The sequence below is a fragment of the Toxotes jaculatrix genome, chromosome 3 (assembly GCF_017976425.1).
Source record: "Toxotes jaculatrix isolate fToxJac2 chromosome 3, fToxJac2.pri, whole genome shotgun sequence".
In the NCBI taxonomy this organism is placed as follows: Eukaryota; Metazoa; Chordata; class Actinopteri; family Toxotidae; genus Toxotes; species Toxotes jaculatrix.
Window position 1 is genome coordinate 29,832,141 of NC_054396.1, and position 26,762 is coordinate 29,858,902.

Here is a 26,762-nt window from a genome sequence, read left to right on the forward strand (position 1 = left end):
TGCAGTCATCTTCAAACCAATTCTCTGAGGACACACATTTCTAAAATCCCTTCTCCCTGCAGAATGAATTTGTGGGTTATTATTGAACATCTTTCCAGGCGAGCAGGGAACTAAATTGAGTAAATTTAGGCTCATTAAAACACAGTAGTGTATTGTTTTCTTGCTGAAACACACTGGAAGGAGTTGTGTGACCTATTTTGAGTCAAAGTATTTGACTCTCCTTCATGCTGCTGCTGCTGCTGTGCTGAAGCGGAGGCTTTTATTTTGCCTGCCTGACGTTGCAGGGACTCTGGAGTGCGTTTGCAACATAACAATAAGGATTTGGTGACATAACACCTCATCCCTGTTTCTCCAGTGTAATGTGAGGTAGCCATTTTCCAACGAAACGCACACACACAGCTTCTTTCTGCCACACACACTGATCTGATAGTGTTCTCTGCCTCTCTCTGATTTCCGTTCTTTTTCCGTACGTTTGGACAAGGATTTTCTCGGCTTTACAGAAACGCTCCTCCGGGAATCACTACACCGCTTCTCACTTCTATAAAACTCTGGTATTCGCACCAGGTGTTGCATTCATTACCAAGTGTAGTCAGTGAGAGAGAAGGCAGAACATTTGATGTTATAGAGCCACATGTTTAAGTATTCATATAGCTGCAGCAGACAACCTGACTGCAAATGTAGAGCGAGCATGAAGAGGCAGTAAAGGATCGGTACTGATGTGCTTTTTATGAGCCAAGTTTCATTTACTACATCAGTTTCAGTCAGACTGTAGCCATCCAAAGGTATTTCCATTCAGTTTCTGTCACACTTTCTTTTGTGTGTGGATGTTCGGTGCTTCCTGAGGCTGAGAATGGAGCCATCTCTGTTGTTAAGGCGTGGACGAGCAGCATCTAACTGACCACGTTACGCTGTGACAGAGCTGTGGTGAAGCTTTGGTTTAGGCAGGTGTTGTGTCATAATAAGCTGATTAGTTTGTAATCAGGTTAATATAACCACAGCTATGGGCTATCAACTGCAGAGCAGCATCAGGATACATGCAGGTTTCTGAATAAACTTAGCATTAACGTTTCTGATTTCACTTTTACTCAGTGACAAAAACAGCAAATGTTTGTTGTCACAGTTCAGTTTTAATCTTGTTTTCACAGTAAAAAGAAAAGAAAAGAAAAAAGGTTAACACATAGTGTCACAGCTTTTCATCAAAACTAACTGCGACTGTAACGACAGCAAAGGAGGATTCATGCAGGCCGCTCAGGTGATTTCCTGCTTCCTGTTGTCATTTAAAAGCTCTCTCTTTGCAGCTCTGCTGCCTTGAAAAGAAAGAGAGGACGGATATTCCACTGAGAAGCTCCACACCTACAGCTTCCAGGCGTAACACCACTTTACAGGCTGCTGACAGGAAAGACAGCTAAATATGTACACGTCAACGTGGCTAACGTCTCAGCAGGCGGCCCAAAATACAAAATGCACCTTCAGATGTTAAACTTTCTAAAAATAGGTGGACGTGATGAGAAGTTTCTCCTCTTCTGACATGTTTTCCCTTCCTGCTGAAAGCTTAGGTAAAGATCCTGAGAAACACGCTCTCTTACACACACAGTGTAATTACAGGAGAAAAAGGCACTAACAGGATATTTAATCACGCTGGATACATCTGATTTTCACGCTGCCATTGTGTGTGTCTGTTTCTAACACTTTTACTATGGATTTGCACAGTATTGAACTGCTTACTGATTATGGTGTAATTAGCGGGATGCATGTGAGCTGCATGTAAAGGGTTATCACAGATTAATAGCAGACAGGAGGATGACGGAGATGAGGGTGGGTGGAGAATCTTACCTCCTCTCGTATTCTCTTTACCGTTTCTCCTTTCTGTGGAAAGACAAGAGGCACACAAGGTAAAGGTTTTTGTTTTTTAAATGCAGAATCACATTCATCTCTGGACTTTTTTAAAAGACAGAACACAGATGTGTCAGAAAAGTGGCCAGATAAAAAGTTTGACATCCTCTCTCACACTTTTGTGTCGGTCTTGGAGCCTCTTCTGATTGGCTGTGGGCTATGGCGGTGACATCGCAAAGATACGGAAGCCCTTCTGGCTCATTTTAAACCTCAGTCTCTGAATATGGGCTGTTGATACTTTCACAGTATTTTTAAAAATCTCACCTTCTATAATACGGGACCTTTAAAAATCCATCATGTGATATGTTTGTTTCAGTTTAACTTGGACTGAGCTGTATAATATAATCTCGCTTTGACTCCATGAGCATGTTTAAGTCTGACAGGATGGTTTTAGTGAACCTCGGCTCTGCAGCCTTGGTTAATGCTCAGAGAAACCCCGGAGAGCAGCTCCTGCGGTGCCACTACAGACTGACACGACACAACTACAACTGCGACACACTGATAGAAATTTCATGCCATCTTTGTGTCAGAGACTGCAAGCTATTAGACCACACACTGTAAGTGATGAGGAGGGTGAAATCTAAATATACGCTGATGGAAATCAGCTCCAATCATGGGTTTGTGAATGTGCTGCGAGGGCAGTGGTCATTATCACACTTCACTTGGCTGTGATATATTCAGAGAAAATCCTACAGGGTTTTATTTAACACGTCCTTAGTTAAATTGACTCGCGTCCCTGGAGAGCAGCTCCTTTTCAGTAAGCAGAGATTGGACTGACATGGAGATTTTACACACTATTAATGCGTATTTCATGGCAACTTTATATTGCTGTAGCAGGATTACACTGAACGTTGTCTCGAGCTGTGTGCCAATTTTAGAAAACCACAGTTTAGAAAACGCTTGGATTTTCAAATATGTAGCTTTTAGACGGACTGAAGGATTTTCCCACATCAGTGTTAATGCAAAATGATTGTGTTTGCAAACGTTTTCTGATGCTACGCTTTAATTTATTCTGATGTAAGAGCCATAATATTCTAAATATTCTATCCCCACTGAAATCCTTTCTGGCAGAAATGGTCATTTTAATTGCCTGAAATTCAGACGTTTGCCTTTTGCGCGCAGTGAAGCATGTGAACCAGTGAACCTGTATTTTAACAGAATTCAGTTCTCTGTGCAAATGCAGAATAGAAGGAAAACTGTAACTCACCTTGCCGATTATGCTTCCTACTTCCTGAGGAGAGAACACAAACATTTCTGTTAGCGTCGTCTGACTCTGCATCCTTCTGTACTTTGTCATCACTTTATTATATCTCAAAGATCTGCTTTTTGTAAAGCAAACCTGCACATTTGATACAGACTGAGAAGAAATAAGATTTAATTTTTTTCTCTTTGCGATGAGCTGAGTGACCAGTTTTGTATGTATGTAAATCTGACTTTCTCTACCAGTCCAAGCTCCTGCATCCTGAAGATGTAGATATTTATAAAATGTCTGGCAGTGACATAGCTTCATTAAAGAGGCTAAGTGAAAGAGTGAGGCAACTTTATTTTTAGTAAAAGCCTCTGAAGCAGGCGATAACAGTGCATTTGTTGGGGACTATTTTCAGCTGCTGATTAATCCATGTTTGGTGCTGAACGCTTTTAATGCAGCGGGACAGAGTGTGTGTGTTCGTGGCGCCCACTAACCGTGTGGATCACTGATGTGTTTGTTACAGTTTGTGGAAACAGTGGAGCGCTGTGGCTCAGAGGCATCAGATCCTGTTACTGAGAAACTTTCGGTGCTGGGTTTGGATTTTTCTGGGATTTGTTGGCAATAAGAAAAACTCCCCCTCCCCCTCCCCTCCCCTCCCCCTCCTCACCCTCACCTTTCCATGCATGAGAAGGCGCAGTGTGAGCGTGACTCCCATGGCCCCGTCTCCAAACTCCCGTTCACAGCTCATGGTAGTGGTGGTGTGGTGGGTGGAGGTGTGGGTGGACTCTGCTGCTGGGAGACGCATGAAGGTCTGAGGCCCCGAGGCGTATGGAACTTTCCAGAACACCACAGAGAACCCTTTGGAGAACCCGGCGAGGAATCCTTGGAGAGGCCTGGAGCTGTGAGAGGGGTGAGGGGAGGCTGGGGGTGGACAGTGGGACGGTACCGGTGGAGCTGGTGTCAGGGGCGGTTTCTGTCCTCTGTCCTGTGTCTCTTTCAATTCTGTGGGAAGGAGAAATAAAAGAAAGATGAGGAGAAATAATCATGATGACTGAACTCTCACAGGTCATTACGTTCCACACGAACATCGTCCTCACAGACGTGCTGAAGGATTTTTTACGTAAACACAGCTTCGTTAATCCCGATGATGCTTCCAGTCAAAGCTGATCTTCATTTCTTCATGATGCTGCTTCACGTGCAGGTTTATAACCTGAGGTTTAAGTTTGTTTCTTAGCAGCAGTGAAGGTCGAGGTCGCACAGTGAGGAAGAGCAGCGACTGTGGTAAAGTTCTGTACAAGTTAAATAACAGTTGTTGATTGTTGTGCTCTTTGTTGCACTCGTGGCTGAATATAGTCAAGTGCTGCTTAAGCTCAGAGCTGAGTGTGAGTGTTTGTGTGAGTGTGTGAGTGTGTGTGTGTGTGTGTGTGTGTGTGTGTGATTTCCTGTTAGAAACGATTTTCATTGTAAACCACCAGTGTGTTTGGTTCTATAGCCACGAGGCCTACAAGACATTTCATTGATTCAATATCCTGAGCAGCGTTGTGAATTCACTGCAGGAGCCAAACAACTGCGGCACCATAAGAGGTGTGGAAATTAACATAATTTCTCAAGTGTCAGAAGCTAGTCAACAAGTCAGCGCGGTAATTTAAAAATTAATTGGGAACTCTGTTTAAAAAGCTTAAGGGGCTGAATTAAATAAGCTTTTGGCAATGGAAATGCCACTCAAGCGTGATGATACTTAAGCATTTCCTTGTATCCCCCCATAAAAAAAAAAAACCAGCAACAGAGAGCAGACTTCACACGTTCACACCAAAGAGATGTTTTTGCTCTCGTGTGTGTGTCTTTGTTGGGGTGTATGTCTACATCTGTGCAGGCGTGTGTGTCATGCGCATCATTACATGTGCGTCTTCTGCTTTGATCATTTTTGCGTGAGCTTGTGCGATTTTCTTGAGCCCGTGTGTTTTCATGTTTCTGTGTGTGCTGTGTTCAGAGCATCTGTCTCTGTCAGGCATCTGTCTCTACGCCAACCCGCATCTTCAGTGACATAAGGTATGCAGATGAATAGACAGAGGTGTGTGTGTGTGTGTGTGTGTGTGTGTGTGTGGGTGTGAATGGGTGTTGCTTCATGGAAGAACATCTGTGTATGTGTGCGTCATTGTATGTTCTCCCACGTGTGTTCCTCTGAGTCCGTGGACCTTTATGTATGCATCTCCATTTGCACTGTGAGTCTGTGTCTCCCAGTCTCATAAAAAATACACACTCTGAGCCAAAGTAGGTCACAAATGTGATGCAGGCTGTCTGGCATGCTAGACGAGCAGTGTCTCATGACAGCATAACACACACACACACACAAACACAAACACACACAATGAGGCTGCTTTGACTCCAGAGAAACCACCTGAGAAACAGAAAACTGATGAGCGTTGGGTGAGGATGAGAGAAAGCAGAGAGACAGAAAGACGGGATGAAGAGGAGAGACGACAGAGGATCCTTCAGACGACCACCTGCTGAAGGAGGGGACAGGCTGAGACAGTCAGGACAAGTGCTTCATCATTTTCAGATGAATTTGTTTCTTCAGAGCAGAGGTCAAGTGTGAGTGTGTGTGTGTGGACTTTAAAACCATGACACTGTGGGGAAGAGTGTGTGTATTCTTGTGTGTTGGCTGCTTGTGTGCACTGGAGTGTGTGTGTGCTTGGCTGCATGAGTTCATGTATTTGAAAGGATGCATTATGCATTTACCTTTTTTTCTGGTAAGTGTGTGTGTGTGTAGAAAAGAGAGAGATGCAAATACAGAACAATGAATTATTGAAGCTCTTTCAGATGCTTCAGCACAGCCTTAAAAACCTGGTTTACCCAACCCCCTTAGAGTCATATATGATCGAACACACACACACGCACAGACACAGACACACACACACACACACACACACACACACACACACACACACAGACACACACACACACACACACACACACACACACACACACACAGTTAACATCCCTTTGGACCTGTCCTTGTAGAAATGGTCTCGGGGGAATAAGCCATGAATCAGCCATGCATGAGGTCAGCACGGTGTGTGTGTGTGTTCTTGTATTACTCAGGTTGTGGGGACTGTTCAGGCAGTCGCATTGTGAGGACCCACCTCTCAAAAAGCTCAGATCAAAATCTACATGTTACCCTTCAGGTGACGGGGTATTACAGATGGAGGTGTAGCACGCCTCTCTGCTCAGGTGGATGGTGGATGTCACTGATGCCACCTCTGCAGTTTTCATGAGACTGAACTGTTTGTGCTGTGCAGGTCTGGAAATTGATCAAACTATATATGAGGAAATATCAGTTTAATAACCTGATGTTCTCAGCTTAATAAACAGATCAGTAATAATGAGGTGAATAATGTGGAGGATTTAAAGAAAATCTGTTTAAACTTTTAAAAACTTTAAATAAATGATCTCATCGGCTCTGAACCATTGAAGGTCAGTGAGAGTAAACTGGCGTTGGATTGTTTTATCTTGTGTTGTGCTGTTGTGCAGAGATTCATTTGCTTGTTGATCTCTTTCACTTACTGTTCTACGATTTCTCAGAACGCCTAAAAGTGACCACACACCTCCAGATCCTTTCAACCAACATAAAACAGTTTTATCATTAAACAGCCACAGCTCCGATCAGGTTTTCATAGAGTGCCTAAAGGTGTACGAGCAGTCGGAGCTGCCATTCTTGAATATTACTAATTGTTGTGAATAACTGTTACATTATTGTGGTTGAGTTACTCGGGATCTGGGAGTGTTTAGATTCGTTTAGAAGATGGACAGGAAACGGGAAATATTTTTTATAGAAAAAGACATTAACAAGACATTTTGAAGGAAAAAACACTGGTAATCAAAAGCCTGTAAGAGAAGCTGGTGAAAGAAGCTAACCCTGCTCTGAATAAACACCCTGATAATTAGAGCTGTGGGAAAAACACAGACATTTGGTCTTCTTTGAAATTCGTCTCAAACTGGGATTACGAATATTAATATGATGGTAGAAACATATGCACAGTGTTTTACCCCTGGAGAAACATCAGGTACTCTCCCTCCCTGCTGACTATCATCACAGTGCTGGTTCAGGACAGTACAGTTGATGCCCATGGACAAAATCCAGGACTTGTCTTCTCAATTATACCCTGACACCTCAACATGCTGAGTTTCTTACTGGACTCATCGGCCAAGCAGCCTTTCTTATCAGCGTTTCCAAAACAAGTTAAGGAAATTGTTCTGAAAGAAATGACCAGAGCGAAAGAGGAAGTCTGCGTGTATATGAATACAAAACAGAAAGGGAAAGAGGCAGAGTGAGAGATGAAAAGGGAGGAAGCACAAATAGAGACACATCGAGAAATTCTACACAGGAAGGAACAGAAAGAGAAGGAGGAGGAAATCAGCGACACAGCGGAGGCACAACGCAGTCTGAATACATTTCACGGCCATACGGTAAATCACTGTACTGGATTTGATTACCAGGTGGGCAGGCCTGATTGATTCTGGCCAGCAACAACTCATTTCTAAAACCTGATTGGATTAGACACTGAGCCAACAACTCATTCCTTGCCGCTGATTGGATTAAAACAGCAGCCGGCTGATTTAAATCGTGTCACTGGTTAACGGTCAGCAGTGATGTCGAGGACGACGCGCTTGTAAAATTTAAAAATGTCCTTTCTGTGTCTCTGATTCACGACCAGACCCTGTGGCAGATGTGTGCATGTGTGTGTCTTTGTGACATATGGAGAGCCAAAGTCATGATGTCACTTCCTGTCAAGCCTCTCTGGTGTCTCCTGTTTAGCATTTTTTTTTGGATTTGTCTTTCTGAAAACATGACGTGTGTTCCCGGGGTTCACTGTCCATATTTTAATTGATTGAGTTGAACCAAGTTAAACAATAATTAATTTGTTAGTGTAGAAAAACTACAGATCTAACGAAAAAATAAAATAATATTTTTTAATTTTTAAAATAACAAAAAAGACTTTCAAGTCTTGGTCTTGGACTTGGTGTCGTCCAAGTCATTGACATTCTCTCCTGAAGGTTTTCAGAGTTCTGGCTGTGATCTCTCCTACGTGAAAACTCATCTGTTATTACAAACATGTCTGAACTGACCACAGACACTCGACTCACTCGTGGACTCAGATCTCCTGTGGAGCTGTGACGTTTAACCTGCGATGGTCTGAGGGCTGATGGGAAACGGTGTTCATTAGAGACCACTAGAAACCAAAATAAATAAATAATAAAAAAATGATATATATATATTGTCCTTACTCAAACATATATAGTGAACCATGTGATGCACTGATGTGTAAGGTCATGCTCCAGAGCCTGGGCCGCTGTTACTGTGTGTATTTTTGTGCATGCGGCCATGTTAGTGTGTCCATGTAGCTACACAAATTTGTTTTATGTGGCAAATTGTGTGTGTACACGTTGTCGTCAGTATGATATGGGTGTGTGTGTGTGTGTGTGTATATGTGTATATGTGTGTGTGTGTTTGTGAACGTGTGTTGGGACTAATACATCAGACGATGATGTCATGCCATGGATGGCGGGGGGGCATGTCTGAGTGAGGGTGACGCCAGCCTCTATTTAAAGACAACAGAATCTACCAAGAGGAAGAGGAGTGAGAGAGAGAAAGAGAGAGAGGGGGAGGGAGGGAGAGTGAGAGAGAGAGGGGGGGGGGGGGGGGATCTTTGAGGTAGAAAGCGAGACTTTGAGAGAAATAGGGAGAAAAGAAAAGATAAAACAAGGATTTAAATTTTAGATTCCTTTTTACTTAGGATAAGAGCGAGTGGGCGAGAGAGGCAGAGAGATGCAGCGACAGATAGAGAGAGAGAGAGAGAGAGAGGGGGAGGAGGGGGGAGGGAGAGGGAGAGATCATTTTCTGCCATGAGTCTCTTCCATCCAACCACTGATGCTGATAATCACCATAATTATAAGGACAGGCTAATGCTAGGATGCTACAGCTAACACTGTCATAGAAAGTGAAGCCAGGATGCTAAAGCACGGGAAGCTAAAAAGTCAGGACGGTAACACAAACCTGAAAATAGAAAGAGAACGTCTCACGCATGCAGACGATTCGCTGTGCATCTTAAACACTCCGGTGTATTACACTCTTTCACATAACTGAACCTCAGTTATTACGTAAAAACCTTCAGTCGTCTTGTAATTGGGCCATTTTCAAAAGTTGACATTTAAAAGAAAAAAAGGTAAAAACATAAATGAAGGATAAATTCAACATTACATGAAAATGAATGTAACGTGTGTAATGAAGACATATCGTGTAAAATTGGTATGTTTTTACAGTGTTGACTTAAAGGCACCTCTCACATGTAGTGATGTGGTAGGACATTTGTCCTGTCTGGGCCGCCGTATTTCCATACAATACGTCCTCCCTATTAGAGGGAATGACAGTTGGGGTTTGTCCAATCAGGTTCCTTGGGGGTGGGACATACGTCCTGAAAACCAATCCATTCTCAGGTCAAGCAATTTGCATTGTGTGTTTCACTTTAAATTTACATGTTGTGAGTCTGTGTGTGTGTGTGTGTGTGTGTAAGACAAATGTCACCCTCTGAAGTATCTGCTCGAGTACTGATAAGTGAGAGTAGATGTGTGTCCAAATGGTTTTCGATGTGCTTCAGCTGTGTGTGTGCGTTCCACCATGTCTGTGTGTGTTTCTGTGAGTATACTTGCATCCATGTTTATCAGTTTCATCCTGGTACGTGTGTGTGTGTGTGTGTGTGACAGGTTAATGACAGAAGTGACCTTGTCATATTTAGTCATCACTGACCGGGAGCAAGTGCGCACACACACACACACACACACGCACGCACGCACGCACGCACGCACGCACGCACGCACGCACGCACATATACACACATACACACATACACACAATCTTTGGATGTATAAACACACTGCATTCGCATAATCAGAGGCGCACACACACACACAGAGCCTAACAGACACACACACTAGCGTGCATACACACAAACTCAGACACAAATAGAGCAGAAAACATGTGCTGCCTGCACACACAGACAGGCCTGCCAAAACCACTTACACACAGCTAATCTTACAGGGCGGGCACACACACACACACACACACACACACACACACACACACACACACACACACACACACACACACACACACACACACACACACACACACACACACACACACAGACACACTGAAAGGGCTGACTCTGTCTGGCTCATACAGTCACAAACGTTGCTTGGACATGAGCATATAAAAAGGATATACAGACACGTGACTGACCAAGTGTCCGCACAGAGGCAGACACACAAAAAGCGTATGCCTGACAACACTGAAAGACACACGCACACATGCACACACACACACACACGCACACAGACACACACACACAACTGAGCATCCAAACTGTTTTAATTCCAAGTGGAAAAAAAACAACATAAACTTCAGTGAATTAGTAACGGATGGTGATGAGAAGGAGTCGTGTCTGAAGCTCAGTGATGCTCCAGTTCATCACAGCACGTGCACACGCACACACACACACGCACACACACGCACACACACACAGACATGCATACGTTTCTTCTTCCCTGTGTGAGTGAGCTGAACAGAGCGGGGTGGCATTCAAGTGAAAAACACACAACAAGGAATGTGAGCTATCTGATGCCTGATCAACATGTCGCCTGGAGAAAACGACGTCACCGTTACCATCACCAAAGAACAACACCATCACCTGCTACCCCACCACTCCCACAGCCTCCACCCCCAACTCCAACTCCCCCCCCCCATCCACCCGAAAACAGGCAAAATAAAAAGCAAACACAAACCCAGACGTGACGTCACGACTTCTTTGTTAATGTACAACCTGAGGGCAGGAGAGGGAGGGATGCAGGTCAGAGTGAAGAAGATGCTGCTGACACTCATTGCTCACACTCCTCACACAGTAGAATCACCTGAACGTTCCACCGAGCGGCCATGATGACAGTCTGAGGAAAACAGCCCGAATCCCATTTTCAGTTGCTTTTAAAAGTCTGCGGCAACTGTGACAACGAATCTGGGACGAGTGACGGCAACCACTGAAACAACTGTGCAATGTGCTCTGAGAATGAGACAGTTCGCTGACAGACAGGGAGACAGACTGTTAGAGAGGGAGAGAGAGACAGACCAGCAGGGAGACAATAAGAACGACAGCACCTGAATGACAGAGAGACATGTATATATATAGCAGTAGATATGAAGCCCATATTCTGTGGTGTACTAGATACATATTTTCAGAATTTGTTCACTTTTTATTCTGTGCAATTTCTTTTTTTAGTTTTAAAGTTTTCTTTTACATGAGATTATTAATTCTTTCTTTACTTGGTAAGTTCTGTTACTGATGACACGGCAACGTGTCTCTTCTCACTCATTCATTTTACTTGAAATGTTTAAGAAATGAAAGAAATTAGAGAGATGACGTTCACACACCTACACACAGTCTGCACAATAAGATTTCTGTGAAGGTAAACCTGCAGTGCAGATCCCACAGCCATGATATACTAATATAAAAAGAACATGTATGAATAATAATAATAATATACAATAAATAAAATATGAACTTATATACAGTAGCATTATATACATATCAGGACCTAACATTTTACAGTAATAATACAATAACAGAACTGGATTACCATCATATAGTATATCATGGAAATAATACTCAGCGACAAGGTGCAGGTGTGTTGTGTACACCTGGCACGTTTCACACACACTTCACACACAGTTTGACCTTTATTTAAATCTGTTTTTATTCCTTTGTTTCTGCAGTGACCCAGTTTCCCTGTGGCTGCGTCCTATACTTATACACGCTTCACATTTTACACACACAAACACATGCATGCATATTCTATATGTTTATATAACATACGGGGAATTTACACCAGTAAAGAAGAGGAAAAAAAAAACTAGCTCTGCAGTTGTTTACCAGAGGCAGCAGGAGAACGCCTCAGCAGCAAATCAACATCCAGAGCAAAAAACACAACTAGTCCAGCAAAACTCCACTCAGATAGCTCAAAGACCGTGCAGCACTTACAGCATTACTTTATAAACGTGTTCTTTTCTTTTTATTACTTATGAGAGGTTGTATTTTTTTAACATAAGACACAGAGACAATAAGAGAAAAAGAAAATCTTTGACAGGATGATAAAAGATGCAGCTGTGACATTTCTGCTGTCTGTCAGGCCACTGAATGAGAAAAGGCAGACAGAGAGTCAGAGCTCAGACTTTATTCAAATGTCACTCTCTGCCAGCCACGGAATATTTGAATACCATAACAGGATATGCAGATCACCTGCTGTGGACTAAAGCACAAACAGCCACATGATGGATCAGACCTTTGGATCACATGTGGTATTGACTCGTGCATAATACATGGTGCTGGTAGAAGACTGTCTTTAATTACTTTTTCTTCATGTGTTATATACTGCACAGCACAGGTGTCGGGACTTTTCTCCTTGTTGTTTCAGGTGTTTCAGCCAGTGTGTTACTAATCTGCCACATTTCCTCTGTGCTGAAAGCGTGGTGGTTAGAAGGAGAGCAGAACTTTCATTTTCATGAAATCGAACTCTGACAAGTGTCTGCTCCTGCACAGGTTCATCCGATCATTTCCAATCCTGAATTATTTTTTCCTTTCAAAGTCTTTGTTTTCTGACTCTCGCGCTTTGAGAAGATCTCCCACCACTAATCACACCTGACACCACCATTCAGGTTTGTCTCAATTTTAATTTTTCTAAATTGATCATTGTAGGTTCTACACATCAGCGCCTTCCTCAGATACACACGGTTACACAGGTGCAGACACTGCAGTGGCCAGAGGGAGTGCAGGCAACTGTCTGGGACGGGAGGACACGCTGGCTGAGAGGGACAGACGAACAGCAGTGGGACGACACGTGCAAAGTACAGAGGCAAACACGTTCTCTGTGTTGTCAGGAGATTATGTTTACGTGTGTGTTGTGGGGAAACACACTCAGACCTCTGCAGATTTTAGAAACACTGACAGACATTATGACTGAGTCTTATCAACACTGCCAATCACAGCTCTCTCAGTTAAATACCACAACCAAAGGACGAAGGTGCTCTGACTTACGCAGTGTGAATCTGAAACCTCACCAAACCTTTACCTGAGTGAACTCTGGAAACTATTTGATTCAGTTTTAGTTTTTATTCAACAAAAACTAAAAAACATTTTAATTATCAAACATGTTTCACAAACACGTTTTGAGGTTGTTGCCGTGTTTGTGTACAGTTACCATGGTTACAGGTGTCTGCAGCTGTACGGACTGACCCTCGGTAAATCCAGTTAGCGTTTCCAAACGAACCCGATCCTCGCTCTAATCTGACGACGATGATTGCTATCGGTTGTATTTGGTTATTCAAACTGAACTGATTTTAAGTCACTGGACACGTTTTCAGCTCTGGTCACTCACTTCACCACACAAGGCCGGAGACACAGTCCAGACATGAACGTACCAGACAAGCAAGGATCTGGTTTTTATGGGCCTGAGCACTTCTTAAATTAGCCGTGACTACTACTGGCCAGGCTTAGAGCTACGAGTCATCTATATTACATCAACACACTGACCCGTGTGTGTGTGTGTGTGTGAGATATGTGTGAGATGTGTGGTGTCCATATGTGGGACAGTTTATGGGGTTACATGCCAGGTCACGGCGTAATCTCGTCTAACTGCCTCGGCCTTGGCTCAAAGAGATGAAGAGGCTGCAGCCGTCTCTCACATCATGACACCGAAATATTTATTCTGCTGCCGTTTATAAATCATGATGCCTCTGCTTGGAAGGCGGGATGAGAGTCTGTGTGAAGGTCACAAGACCAAAACATCATGATTTTATTATTGTCCAATTAATATTTTCATATTAGTGAAATACATTAGGTTTGATCTCCTGCACAACATCATCGTTTTATCTCTGCAGCAAATTCAAATGAAACTTTTTTTCTATATTTAAGAAAATATTTTCCCAAATTTACCTGAAATATTCTTTTTGAAATATTTAAGGACAGTCGTGTCATTATAATCCTCAACTCTGTGACTCACATTCAGGTTATTTAGCTAAAGAGCAAATGTGCGACTTTGCGTTTAAAGCCACATCACACATATTTACTCTGATGGTGGTTCTGTGTTGCTTTCAGCATTCCCGTCTGCCACAGTGTCTTTTTGCCACTTTCCTGAACCATGTACCAGACAAAGCTTTAAAATGTCTGCGTCTGTCTTTGATTAAGGAACGTGTTTAAAACCAGACATAAGCAGATTTCATCATGGATGTGATTCAGTTTGCACATCAACCCTGAGCACGAAGGACAACACACACATCACTGCAGGCTGACGCCAAACGTGTCAGGATGCACCACCAGCATCACCTGTACGCAGATGGATTCTCATCTCTGACCATTTCAGCTTGTTTTACAGCCTGACAGCCTGCTCTAAGACGACTGTGCAACTGTGAACATTAAAACACAAAGAGATTCCTGCACACGAGAACAATTAAAGGGATGAAAATCAATTAAAGGAACAGTCGAAAACATAAAAGACCAACAACTGTTTAAACAATTCAAACAATAATAAAAACAAAATAAAATAACGTCCATAAAATGTTCTAAACAAACATGAAGAGGGTTAGGGGGTTTTCAGCTCAGGGTTAGAGACGCCAGCACGTCTCTCAGATCCTGATGTTCCTGCAGCTCAGAGCATAAAAACTAAAAACTGAGGAAACGTGCCATAGAGATGACGCCACACAGTCCGTGTGTGCTGCATTTAATCATATAAATGCATCATGTATGTTGCTGCATTTAATGTATTTTTCATTGTCTTTCCAGGCTGCCACCACATTTCTTTCCCATCACCTAACACACAGGAGGAAGGTTGTCATGGCTGCCTATAAAACAGGTCAGCTGTGTCATTACAGCGCAGTGAGGTAACATGTTAACACTCCACACAACAGAGAGATCACAAACTACATTTAGTTACTAGAGACTGAGTTTCCTCTGCGCTCCATTCAGTCTTCAGTTGTGGTGTTTACTCTTCGTACGTCGTCCTCTCGTCCCCTCTAACAACCACCCTCCCCCATTCTGTCTCTCCCTCTGTATGAAAATCAAGCGCTCGCTTGGCCATGTTTGCGTTGTCTGCTGTGGGAGAGTTGCTTTCAATTGTCTCCTTAGCTCAAGAGCCACTTCTGTCATGTCTGAGTGTGCATGGATATCATTTCTGTATTTCACTATCTTCACTTCAGGCCTCATCAGACAAAACTACTCAACCTAAAACTGCGCCGAGCTAGCTGCTAGCAGTTCCTGTTTCCAGTGTCCACATGCACGCACAGACAGCCAGCGCTGGATACTGAAGAAAACTGATTCTCATGCCAGCTGTTAGAAGAAGTGTTCATTTGCAATTGAAATAAGAAACAATGATCTTCTTGGGAAAAGTAAGTCAGGCTGAATCTAAAAATAGCTGGATGCGCTCTGTTTGTTCGGATCTGACTGAGGTACGACTCCGAGGAGGACGCTTTTTGATGCAAACTGAGGTTTCACCTTAATTTATCGCCTCTGTGAGCCGAGTGTCACGGACACTGCTGCATCTGCAGCTGCTGACCGTGTTCAGAAAGGGGCCGAACCAGTGGGTCAAACTATAATAACTAACTTCCTGTTGTTTTCAGGACACATGCATGGATCTGTCCCTACCTTCACCTCACCTCTCTCCCTCTGTGTCCCCCACTCAGCTCTCCTGTGCCTCCCTGAGGAGGTGAACCTCACAGTTGAAAAGCTCTGTGCTAATAGGTCTGCGCTGATGTTCAGCGTTCAGGGAAAGACATTCACCACAGGTAAAAAACACAGACCAGTTTATCTGCCAACAGCAGCCTCAACAGACCAAAGTGTAATTCACCTACTCCATATATTAAGAGAAAAATATGGCGACTTCAAAGAAGAGGGAAACACACGGGACTGACAGCAAAAACTCTCACTGGAAAAAAGAATTTGGGGAAAAAGGGAAAACGTGAAGAGATGCAGAAGGAGGAGGTGCAGGTTGGAGACGTCCTGAGCTGATCAACACAGATCTAAATCTGCTGGGCTTCGTCCACATCAGCCTGCTGGTGCTGGGCAGCTTCCACAGTGCAGCCTCCCGCTGTGTAAGCCAGTGGAAATAATCCTGTGTGAATGTGAAATACTATTTGGGTGCAGCGATGAGTTCAGACTCTGCGGCTGGAAAAACACACAGATCCACTGAGCCCAGATGCTAATAACCATTAGCAAAGCAGTGAAGAAAACAAAAATAGCCTGAGAAAAGTCAGTCGGTTGATGAGAGGCCTAAATTAAACGTGGCTGTTGTCGGTTTGTGTGCTCTAATAAAAGAGACAGACACCGAATATAAACCTGACTCTGACCTGTGCTGCCAGAGCTCGTCCAACACAGGGAGGGACGAATCTTCACTCTGTAAAACCACTGTCCCACCATCAGTCACCTGCACATAACTCTCCCACACTACATCTGGTGTCTCAGTAAAGAGGTTTACACAGACCTACGTGTTCTTTGACTTTGTGCTGAGGGGATATTAACACTCACACCACTAATGTCACTGGAAGAGAAGAGCAACAGACCAACACACAGAGGAAGCAGCTGCTGTGATGGAAGAGAAACGCCGAGGTCGAGAGCAGAGGCTTCTGGGAACTAACAGGCAGGAAGTAATGGACTCTTTATTGCATTAGATGTTCCACAAAACCAGAGCATCAATTTTTATCCAGCTGGGATCCTGACACAGCCACTGATAACTGGACCCATTAACCTGACTGGCTGCACACTCATTAATCAAAAGACATTTCAAAGTAGTTCATAGTTAAAACAGTTAATTCATTTGTGTTGTGGGTCTGACAGACGGCGGTTTATTGTTTGTAGAACTGAGCATTGTTTTTTGTTCATCAGCTTCACGGATGTTTAACTACTGATTCACGGGTTTTTTTCAGGATTAACCAGCAATAAATAAAATTTACTCTGCAGAGTGGTGAGAGGCTGGGCAGAGAACAAAAGTCGCTCAACATGAAAGTAAAAAGCTACTAAAAAACTCAGTAATAACAGAAAACTCACACAAGGAAAAACGATCTAATGTTCAGGAGGAGAGACTTTGAAATAATCTACAAAAAGACTTTCACAAGCAATTTGAAAGATGGTGGAACGATTTTATAATCCCACCCCAAACTGCAGCACTTTACTGAGGCCGCGGCCATGATGCAGCAGCAGCAGGTTACAGATGCAACAAAACAGAATCCAGATCATTCAGAAAAAAAACCACTGAACCTGGTTCAGCTTATGCTGCAACACGATCCAGCGTCACTGGCCAGTTAAATATGGGCGAGTCACATTGCTGCTGCATTAAAATGGACGATGAGGAAAAACTTTCTTTCCACGTGGTTTTATAAACCACCGGTGAGTGTTTTGGGCTCTGATGAGTTCTGACATGTTTGTCTTTGTGTCAGATGGTTGTAAAACGTTTCACTGGCTCGATTCCACTATGTCACAAAAAGATGAACTAGACAATTGTTCCAAATGCTCTATTTCGCTCTTGGTGCCCCAAATCTGTTGAATCGGACCATTATCAGGCTAAACCCCTCAGACCTGGAAGCGTTAAAGTCCTGCTCTGCCCACAGAGACAGACGCTTTCAGTTTGCTCTAACAACATGTTTTAGCAGACTTCGACTCTTGCACTGTCTCTTTTCAGAGCTTGAAACCCAAGTGAAACGAGGTGTGGAGAGAGATGGGGGTGTGTGAGATTACTTGTCAGGCAAATTGCTTGCACATCAGCTCCTCTCTGTTCACTTCTCTTGGACTTAACACACAGTCATCCTCTTTTTTTTTAACCTGTCCTCTCCCATTTCCTTTAACAGCACAGCTGAGTCAGACAGTACCAAACAGTAAGATGCACAGAGAGAGAGAGGGAGCGGTGGAAAAATAAAAAGACAGAACGATTGGTGGATATATCAGTAAAAAACCAAAAATGTGAACCTTCTGTTGGCACTAGATGAAGAGCGAGAGGATCATCAGAGTCATTAGAAAACAGCGTCTGCACTGCGCCATGCTGTGTGTTCCTCGGATACGACACGTGGCAGCGTAGAACAGGCAGACGTACCGGACCTTCATCGTAATGGTGATAATAATATTACCAGACAGCGTTGAGGAAAAGATTGTGGTTTGGGTTAAAATAAGTACTTCCTCAATGTTAGAGGACCTTCATCACCATGGTTACAAAAATAAATGTGGTTAAGGCTGTGAAACAGTCACTGACCAAAGAAACAGTTTGAAACTGCCTCCTGAGTTTAATCGACCCATCCATCCTCCTGACTTTATTTCTCTTCTCTGTCAGCTGACTTCCTCCTTTGCTGCCATCATAATTACTACGGACACCGGAGGTCGTCTAACAACAAAACGCCACCAGTAACAAGCTGCTCGCTCGCTCAGACAAACTGTGGGGCATTTTTTTCAGGGCCAACAGTCTTGAAAAGTCAGGGGATCATCACAGCACACAACAAATATCTGTAAAAAAAAAAATCACGACAGTCCAACCAGTAAATACTGGACCAAAGTGGCAGAGCGACAGAACAAAGCTGCGTCATTACTGCCAAAAATAAATCCCCTCAAGATGAAATACAATAAACCATAAACTAAAACAGCAGAAGCAGCCGTCTGAGGTCTATTTAGATACACGCAGTAAAAACACATCCCACAAAAATATTTTCCACAACTACGAAACGCAAATAAAATCTCCATGGATGTCTTGACTGATGAACTGATAGATGCAAAGAGACACACACAGAGGATGTGAAAGGAAGGGAGACAGGACGAGAACCACACACACACACACACACACACACACACAGTGGACTCTCGTTCACACACACATGCACTGCTCAGTCTCAGCAGGTCATCCAGGTCATACAGAGGCGATGTCAGCAGGAAATGAGCTCATATTGTACCGTAGCTCCTTCACTTGACCCCGTGACCCGACACCTCCTCACTGACATTACAGGTGATGTCTCAAAATTAAACCAGAGGAGCAAAGGGACCAGATGAATGAAATGCCAGGAATGTGTGCGACTGGAAAATACACACACACACGCACACACACACACACACACACACACACACACACACACACACACACACACACACACACACACACACACACACACGTGCACATACACACAAGCACAAAAAGAGGAAAAAGTCTCATTTATGATGCATGGCTTATCAAATGCTAAGCTAAAAGTCACACACTGCACTGCCCTTTGAAAAACTAATCCCATCCCGGGTGTCCCCAATACGCCCTTTAGCTTTAAGTGTAAAGAAGTTTAAGTGGGGCAGAGACTATTTATTTATTTATTTATTTATTTATTGTCTGTCCAACTTCTCAAAGTAATAACTCCAAGTACAACACAATATGACTGGAATAAATCCCACTCAGATCAGTTCATCTGAATATCTGGAAATATATCTGTGAGAGATGGACGACAGCTGTGACGCTGGTTGTATTAAAGACATGTTTCATGGGAGAAAATTCAGCAAAACAAAGTTTAGGCATTAAAAATAAAGACAGGATGAAAAATACAACCATTTCTGCAGCTGAGTGAGCGCAGTGCACTGATGACCCAAATCCATCTGATTTCTGCTTCCTCTTTTTCTTCATATGAAGACATGCAAGGCTTTTTGAGGTTCTGCATTTTACACACTAATTGGCAGTTGAGTAGTTGAGAGGGGGAGAGGAATAAAAGAGCAGGAGAGGAGAGAGAGAACCAGACAGGAAAGTTGATTTAAAAGAAAGATGGAGAGAGCGACAGAGAGGCAAAGGATCGCAGAGATAAAAAGGGATATGAAAGTGCAGCGGGACAGAGAGAGAGAGCGGAGAGGCAACAAAAACAGGCTGCCTGAGAGATTAAAGCAGAGAGAGGGAAAGAATGAGAGAGAGAGAGAGAAGAGGGAGGAGAAGAGAAGATACAGGAGGATGACGACAGCTGGACAGAGAACAGAAAAAAAACACAAACACACCACAACAAGCTGAAACACAAACAGCATCAGCAAACCTCACAGACAACTTCCAAATATTTTAAAATGAGCCACGTTAAAAAAATCCATCGATCTGCCCTCTGCTTCCTCCCTGTAATTACAGCTGAAACACAAGGCTTCAGTGCGTGTGTGTGTGTGTGCGTGTGTGTGTGTGTGTGTGTGCGTGTGTGTGTGTGTGTGTGTGTGTGTGTGCGGTTAGATTTAAAAACAGCCTGAGAGAAAGAGGCGCGACTCACAGTCGTATATATCAAACATTTCGCTCTCCTACCTGATTCCTCAGACCTGTGGACGTGGCGACATCACTGGAACGAGTCCTGTGGAGACAAGGAGCATGAGCGGTCAGAGGATCACAGCGCCAACACCAGTTTAACAATATGAGCACGACCAGTTTAATGTGGGAACCACTCTACATTAAAGTACATGAACAAATGAAATATTGTAAGTGTGGTAAATCAAATCTGAATCAGAGAAAATAACCTGCGACATGTCCTGGATGTTTATTATGTCCGACAGAAATCATGGTTAAAGCTATATTATTATCACACCCTTCATTTACTCAGTCTCACTGAGATCAGGATGAATGAAAACATGACAGAACCGACACAGTTAAACATGCACATTCAAAGAGCATCAGCAAAAAAAAAAAAGTCTTTTTAATTATTTATGATTATATATCACATTCCGATCTAAACCAAATTGAGACGCCTGTTCTTGTATTTTTCTGCTCCGTTACCGAGGCTCTGCCTGTCTCAGTGAGCAGACTGTGAAATGAGAATAATTATTGACTTTACAACACCAACAGGCAAACTGTGAGACGGGCAGGAGCGCTACCTTAGAAGCTGCTCTCCACAACTTCCTTTGATTTACCTCGAACAGAGCAAACGATAGGTCTGCTTCAGAAAAGATCTGCTCCCCTAAAAACTTCACACATCTCGAGCACATCAAACATTTCAAGTGATCACACCCATATGTTTTATCCCAGGAGGCTCTGAGCACGGAGGGAGGGTGGGCCAAGGTACCAGTGGAAGTGCACGACTGTGGGAATGAGACGGAGTGTCTGAGGGTGTGAACGTGCGAGTGCAGCTGGACTCTGATTCCCGAGGAATGAAAGACGGACTCGTGTTTGGAAGCCAGAGCTGAGTGAAGGGGGAGCTCCAGGATTTCAGACGTGTGCAGTGTTTCTATGTTTTATTATTTACTTCTCTCAGCTTTTCCATAAAGTTCTGCAAAAATTAAAACATCATTAAATCCCAGAGTGTGTAACACCACTCGGCCTGCAGCATTAAAACCATGATTGATTGGAATTACAGCCCAAAGTGAGCCAAGAAAATTTATATCAAATTTATATAATTTAATGATTATTTGAAAATTGAAAAATCACGACCAGACCAGACCTATAAGTGATTACCTGTAAGGGAATTTTAAATTATATTTTATTCTTATTCTTATTTTGAGATAAATGAGCTGTTTTAGAACTTGTGGTATGAAAATGGCTTCATCTCACTAAGTTTAGCTCAGAGAGAAAAGCTACGAGGGGCTTTCTCCTATTTCACAGCTGTTTCACTGTGTGAACTAACAGAGTGCTGTGGTGTGGTCCAGGATTCGTAGAGATGGAGGTAAAGGTTTCCATACCGGTTCTACACTTTACCCATTTTCATCTTTTTTTTTGTCGGACTCCACATTCGAACTAAACACAGTCCCCAGAAAGAACAAAACCAAAACGAGTTCTGTGCTGAGATATTCCCAGACAAACTCCAGGGAAGAATTACCCAAATGGAACTGATGTGTGTGTGTGTGTGTGTGTGTGTGTGTGTGTCAGCTGTATAAGCAGCCTAAGGCCAGGCGCGTGTCTGATGTTAGAGAGGACACTCAGCTGTTTAACACGGAGCAACTGCAGGCAGAGAGATGACGAGACTAAAAGACGACAGCGGTGAACTAACAAAGAAGACAAGAATCCTAGGACTTCGCTGTATGACTGCTATGTGCATGATCCACCGCTCACTGCACTGTGTGTGGCTGTGTGTGTGTGTGTGTGTGTGTGTGTACGTGTGTGTGTGTGTGTGTGTGTGTGTGTGTGTGTGTGTGTGTGTGTGTGTGTGTGTGTGTACGTGTGTGTGTGTGTGTGTGTGTGTGTGTGTTCACCCTGGGCTGGGAATGAACTCTTGCTGAGCTCTCTCTGTTGCCCTTTTTCAGACATTTGACTTGTGTTAGTGTGTGGTTCAGTGTGCGTGCGTGTCAGTGTCGAAGTGCGTCAGCGTGCACAGACCTGTGTAGATGTGTGTGTGTATGTATGTGCGCCCTCTGCCCTTTTCCAGTGTGTCTCCCCTCAGAGCTATAATGAGGTCTTGGGGGACTGCAGGCCTTCTGTCCGTCTATCTGACCGACATCACACACACACTGTAAGGATCCTCACCCCTACTACACACACACACACACACACACACACACACACACACACACACACACACACACACACAGTCTTCAACAGTCTGTGGTCAAAGAGCAGGGCACCACTGGAGGAGAATGGAAAGAGTCTAATTAGGCAGCGAGTTCTGAAAAGCTCGATGTCCATTTTACTGTGGGGGGGTGGGGCGGGGAGGGGGGGGGGGGGGTCTATATATACCTATATACCTATTTATATTTCGGTGCTCTCTGTGTTCTTCAGAAAAATATCCTCATGACTCTGTTCTGTTACGAGGAGATTTCAACACCAGAACTGGAAAGTAGAAAGATTTTATCGATAGAGACGACGATAATCTTTTAGATGGATCTCCTCTACACTGAGCCGCTGTTACAAAACAAAGGCACAGCTATGACAGTGGAGTGAATAAGGGAGGAAGAGAAGAGGCAAAGCCCTTGGATTGTGACTGGAGGAGACTCCCCGACAGATTTACCTCCTGCTCTGTGCTGGGAAACGGTGTCACTGACACATCTCTATCCACAAAACACCAGTGAATTCAGCTTTAGACCACAATCAGATCCCACTGTAAAACACAGACACATACACACAGACACAGACACAGACACACACACAGACACACACACACACACACACACACACACACACACACACACACACACAGACACACACACAGACACACACACACACACACAGAGAAAAGTCTGAGTGATAACACCAGTGAATTCAGCTTTAGACCACAATCAGATCCCACTGTAAAACACAGACACATACACACAGACACAGACACAGACACACACACAGACACACACACACACACACACACACACACACACACACAGACACAGACACAGACACACACACAGACACACACACACACACACAGAGAAAAGTCTGAGTGATAACACCAGTGAATTCAACAACACACTAACAACCAAAACATGCGAAGATAAGTTTCTATGTAAACTGGTCTTAATGGAAACTATGGAAAAAACTGAATTCAACCAAATATGAACCTGATGACCAGCCTTCACTTTCTTCCCTTCATCCATCAGGTGACTGCGTGTGACCTGGAGACTAATGAAGAGCCGACCGTCAGTCATTCGTGTAACACTGACCAAAGAATAAGAAGACGTTTGATTCCAGCTGTCGGTACCTGACAGTTTTCCAAACTCTCTTTCGTGGGTACAGAAAAGCTGTGGAGCTACTTTCCCGGTGCTGTTTTTTTGGACTCTCCTGTTGCCATTTGTGTCAGTACACAAATAAAATCTGTGTTTGCCACTGAAAACTTTACTGAGCTGAAAAACATCCTCATTGTAGGAAACAGTCACAGAAGTTCTCAGTGTCGTGGAACGGTTTTAGGATTTTCCACAGATCACGCTGAGAATTATGAAAAATCTAAGAATCATCATCATCGTTTGAGTGTAGTGGCTCTCATCTGTTCATTATAAATAGCTATAAATTAAATATTTGACCCAGCAGTGTTTGGAAACCAGTCTCACATCAAAGAAACCAAATCATTATTTCTCACTCAAGGTCAGTGCTAAACAAAAGAAAACTCGTGTCTGAGGAAAATTTCAGCTCAGCAATGATTCAACTCCCTCGTGGTCTTTCTCAGGAAATAATAATAATAATAATAATAATAATAATAAAAACTATATTTACAAGGTTAATGAAGCAGGAAAAAAGGAACCTCAGTAATCAGCTTAAATAAAAGGAAGATTTGTGCTGCTGACACCAATAACACCCGCAAGAGCTGACTCAGAAAACATACTGGGCTCCCAGCAAACCAATTAACAACGCTACTCCGGCATAACCAGAGAAATAACAAGGTGTCAGTGAAATACGTGCTCTCACTAAATGAGTTTTCAGCTGTCTGACGAGAGAAGTGTCCACGGAAAGTCTACTGAACATTTACGAGGGCAGGCTGATGAAGACTGATAGACTTAAAGACCAAAGGGGAAGATTTTGCTGTTATGAAATACTTATCACAGTGACAGCCTTGAAATGATGAGGCCCATTGTTACAGAGCACTGAACAAACAAGCAGAGCCGCTTCTGCAAATCCGAACAAGGACACCAACACAGATCAGAGGGCCAGCACTTAGCCCGCTAATGTCTGTTTAATGTGCAGCCAGTGCCACGATGTCGCCGCGGGCTAAAGGCCGCTGACAGCCACGCACAGACACTGGGCAGTGTTTTTATAAATGCAGTGACATAAAGCTACAGAGCATTAAAAAGAAAACCCGGGTTTGGTCGTGCTCGTTCACGAACGAGTGTTAAAGACGACAACGTGAGGAAAAGTGACTTTAACTCTGAATTTCATCTCATTTCCAAAAACTGCTGCTAAGTTGGATCAAGTCAGGTTCAGTTCCAGCTGGCAGAGTTGATGCTTTCCACAAAGGTGTTTGTGATCAACACTGACATGAGTTTTCAACGGGAGACGAGTGAGGACACGTCCCAGTTCACACAGTGATGAACGTGATAAAACTTTCCTGGTCCTTGTCTTTGTTTCCAGCACCGGATGTGTTCACTCTGTCTCCAGTGTCAGAACGTTTGGTTTGGATTTACTGAGAACCAGACGTGGAGTTTGTCAAACCTCAGTTTGACGTGAAACTATCCAACGACAGCTCTGTCAGCATAAAAACAAGAAGAGCGAACGGTTTGGGCTCTGGGCAGTAGATGCCATGGATCCTCAGAGATGCTGCTCACAGTCGGGTGTGACAGCACAGGAAGCAGCAGGGAGGAGAAACTTCAGTAACATGTCTGAGCACTGAGCTGAGCCTGAACTGACGTGTGGAGTTTAAACCCCATGTGTTTAATCATCATTGTGTTTTTTGGGTGTTTGACTGCCGAGACCTACAGCAGAAACATTAAAATGTTAAAATGTCTCTGAGCCTCAGCTCAGAGAAGAGGGCTGGGGGGGGATTCCCAGCTCTAAGTTTGGATTCTGAGGTGTTCTGGACCTCCAGGGGTTAAAGGTTAACATGTGATGTTTAGGCCAGGCTGTCAGTCAGCCTGTCGGCCTGAGAGGGGACTGACTGACTTCAGATCTGTTCACACTTCTCAAACATCATCTGCTCCAAAAACACACCTGACAGCAAATGACAGAACAGTGGAGCCGAACAAAACCTTCAGTTGTCTTTAGAAAGCTCTTAAGGTGGTATTTCAAATGTAAAACTACTTTACTTGCAGGTGTGTGTTATATTTTTTTTATATTTATCTTGATCTCGTTTCTGGCGAGCTGATGGGGTTTGGGACGAATCCCAGCCATCGATCTCATCCAGCTCCAGAGTCGAACCCCGTCGCTTCCTCTCCAACGATCGGACACGCCGGCAGCAGTGCATTATTTTCCCTCATCATCCGCCCCACTGCAGCCTGGCTAATAACACATTATTGTCTTGGTCGTTTTGTTTGTTTCCAGCTTGTTTCTCATCAAAGTTAACGATGTTATTCCAAAGTCGGCAGCACGTTCTGCCCAGCAGAAGGAAACAGCAGATTGTCTTTGCTCAGATCAATAACTCTGAAAGCCTCGTCTCTCCCTCCCTCTCTGCTCCGTCTCTCCATCTCGATGATGTCATGCTAAATAAAAAGCAAGAAAACTCGAATCTTCGCTCAGTCATCGTGAAAAGGCAAACAACCTTCCATCATTTCCATACTCCAAGTTTTTCTCTCGGTTGCATCACACGTCTCTCACCTGATCTTATTTGCTCTGCTTTGCTTTGTTCTCCCGGACGTTTACATGCATATAAATAAACTGATTAGAGTCAGAACCCAGATTAAAGTACTGAAGAGAAAAACTAAGAAAAACACTGAGTGACCTCGTTTTGTTCAGACATACTTTTCATATTGTTGATTTTTAGATGATGCTGGTGCTGATCAGTGTTGGATGTAACGTGAATCAAACATAAAAGCTGTTTTACTGCCTTCATCAAACGTCTCTGAAACATGTGAAAGGTTTCGCTCATTGTGATGAAATGTCACCAGATTCTGTGGATCCACTCAGTGTAGCTGAGTGGACCTTTTATCCACGGTTTCAGTTTCACAACCTGAAATCTTTGTTTGTTTGGTTTATGCACATACAAAAAAAACCTGAGTAGAAACCGGTGTGTTGATAGAAACAGATAAACGCCACAAAGTGCAAAGTGAAACGG

The 26,762-nt window shown here is 43.5% G+C and overlaps 1 protein-coding gene across 2 annotated transcripts in view; it reads right to left on the reverse strand.

The window, feature by feature from the left end:
* pcbp4 (poly(rC) binding protein 4) overlaps positions 1-26,762 on the reverse strand; it is an 88,315-nt gene that overhangs the window by 35,157 nt on the left and 26,396 nt on the right. For both annotated transcript variants that reach the window (XM_041033767.1, XM_041033768.1), the window contains exons 2-5: positions 20,459-20,504; positions 3,756-4,084; positions 3,101-3,124; positions 1,834-1,866 (exon numbers count right to left, since the gene is read on the reverse strand). In XM_041033767.1, coding sequence (XP_040889701.1) covers positions 1,834-1,866; positions 3,101-3,124; positions 3,756-3,887 — 189 coding nt within the window. In that variant the 5' untranslated portion in view covers positions 3,888-4,084; positions 20,459-20,504. The remainder of the gene's footprint in view (positions 1-1,833; positions 1,867-3,100; positions 3,125-3,755; positions 4,085-20,458; positions 20,505-26,762) is intronic.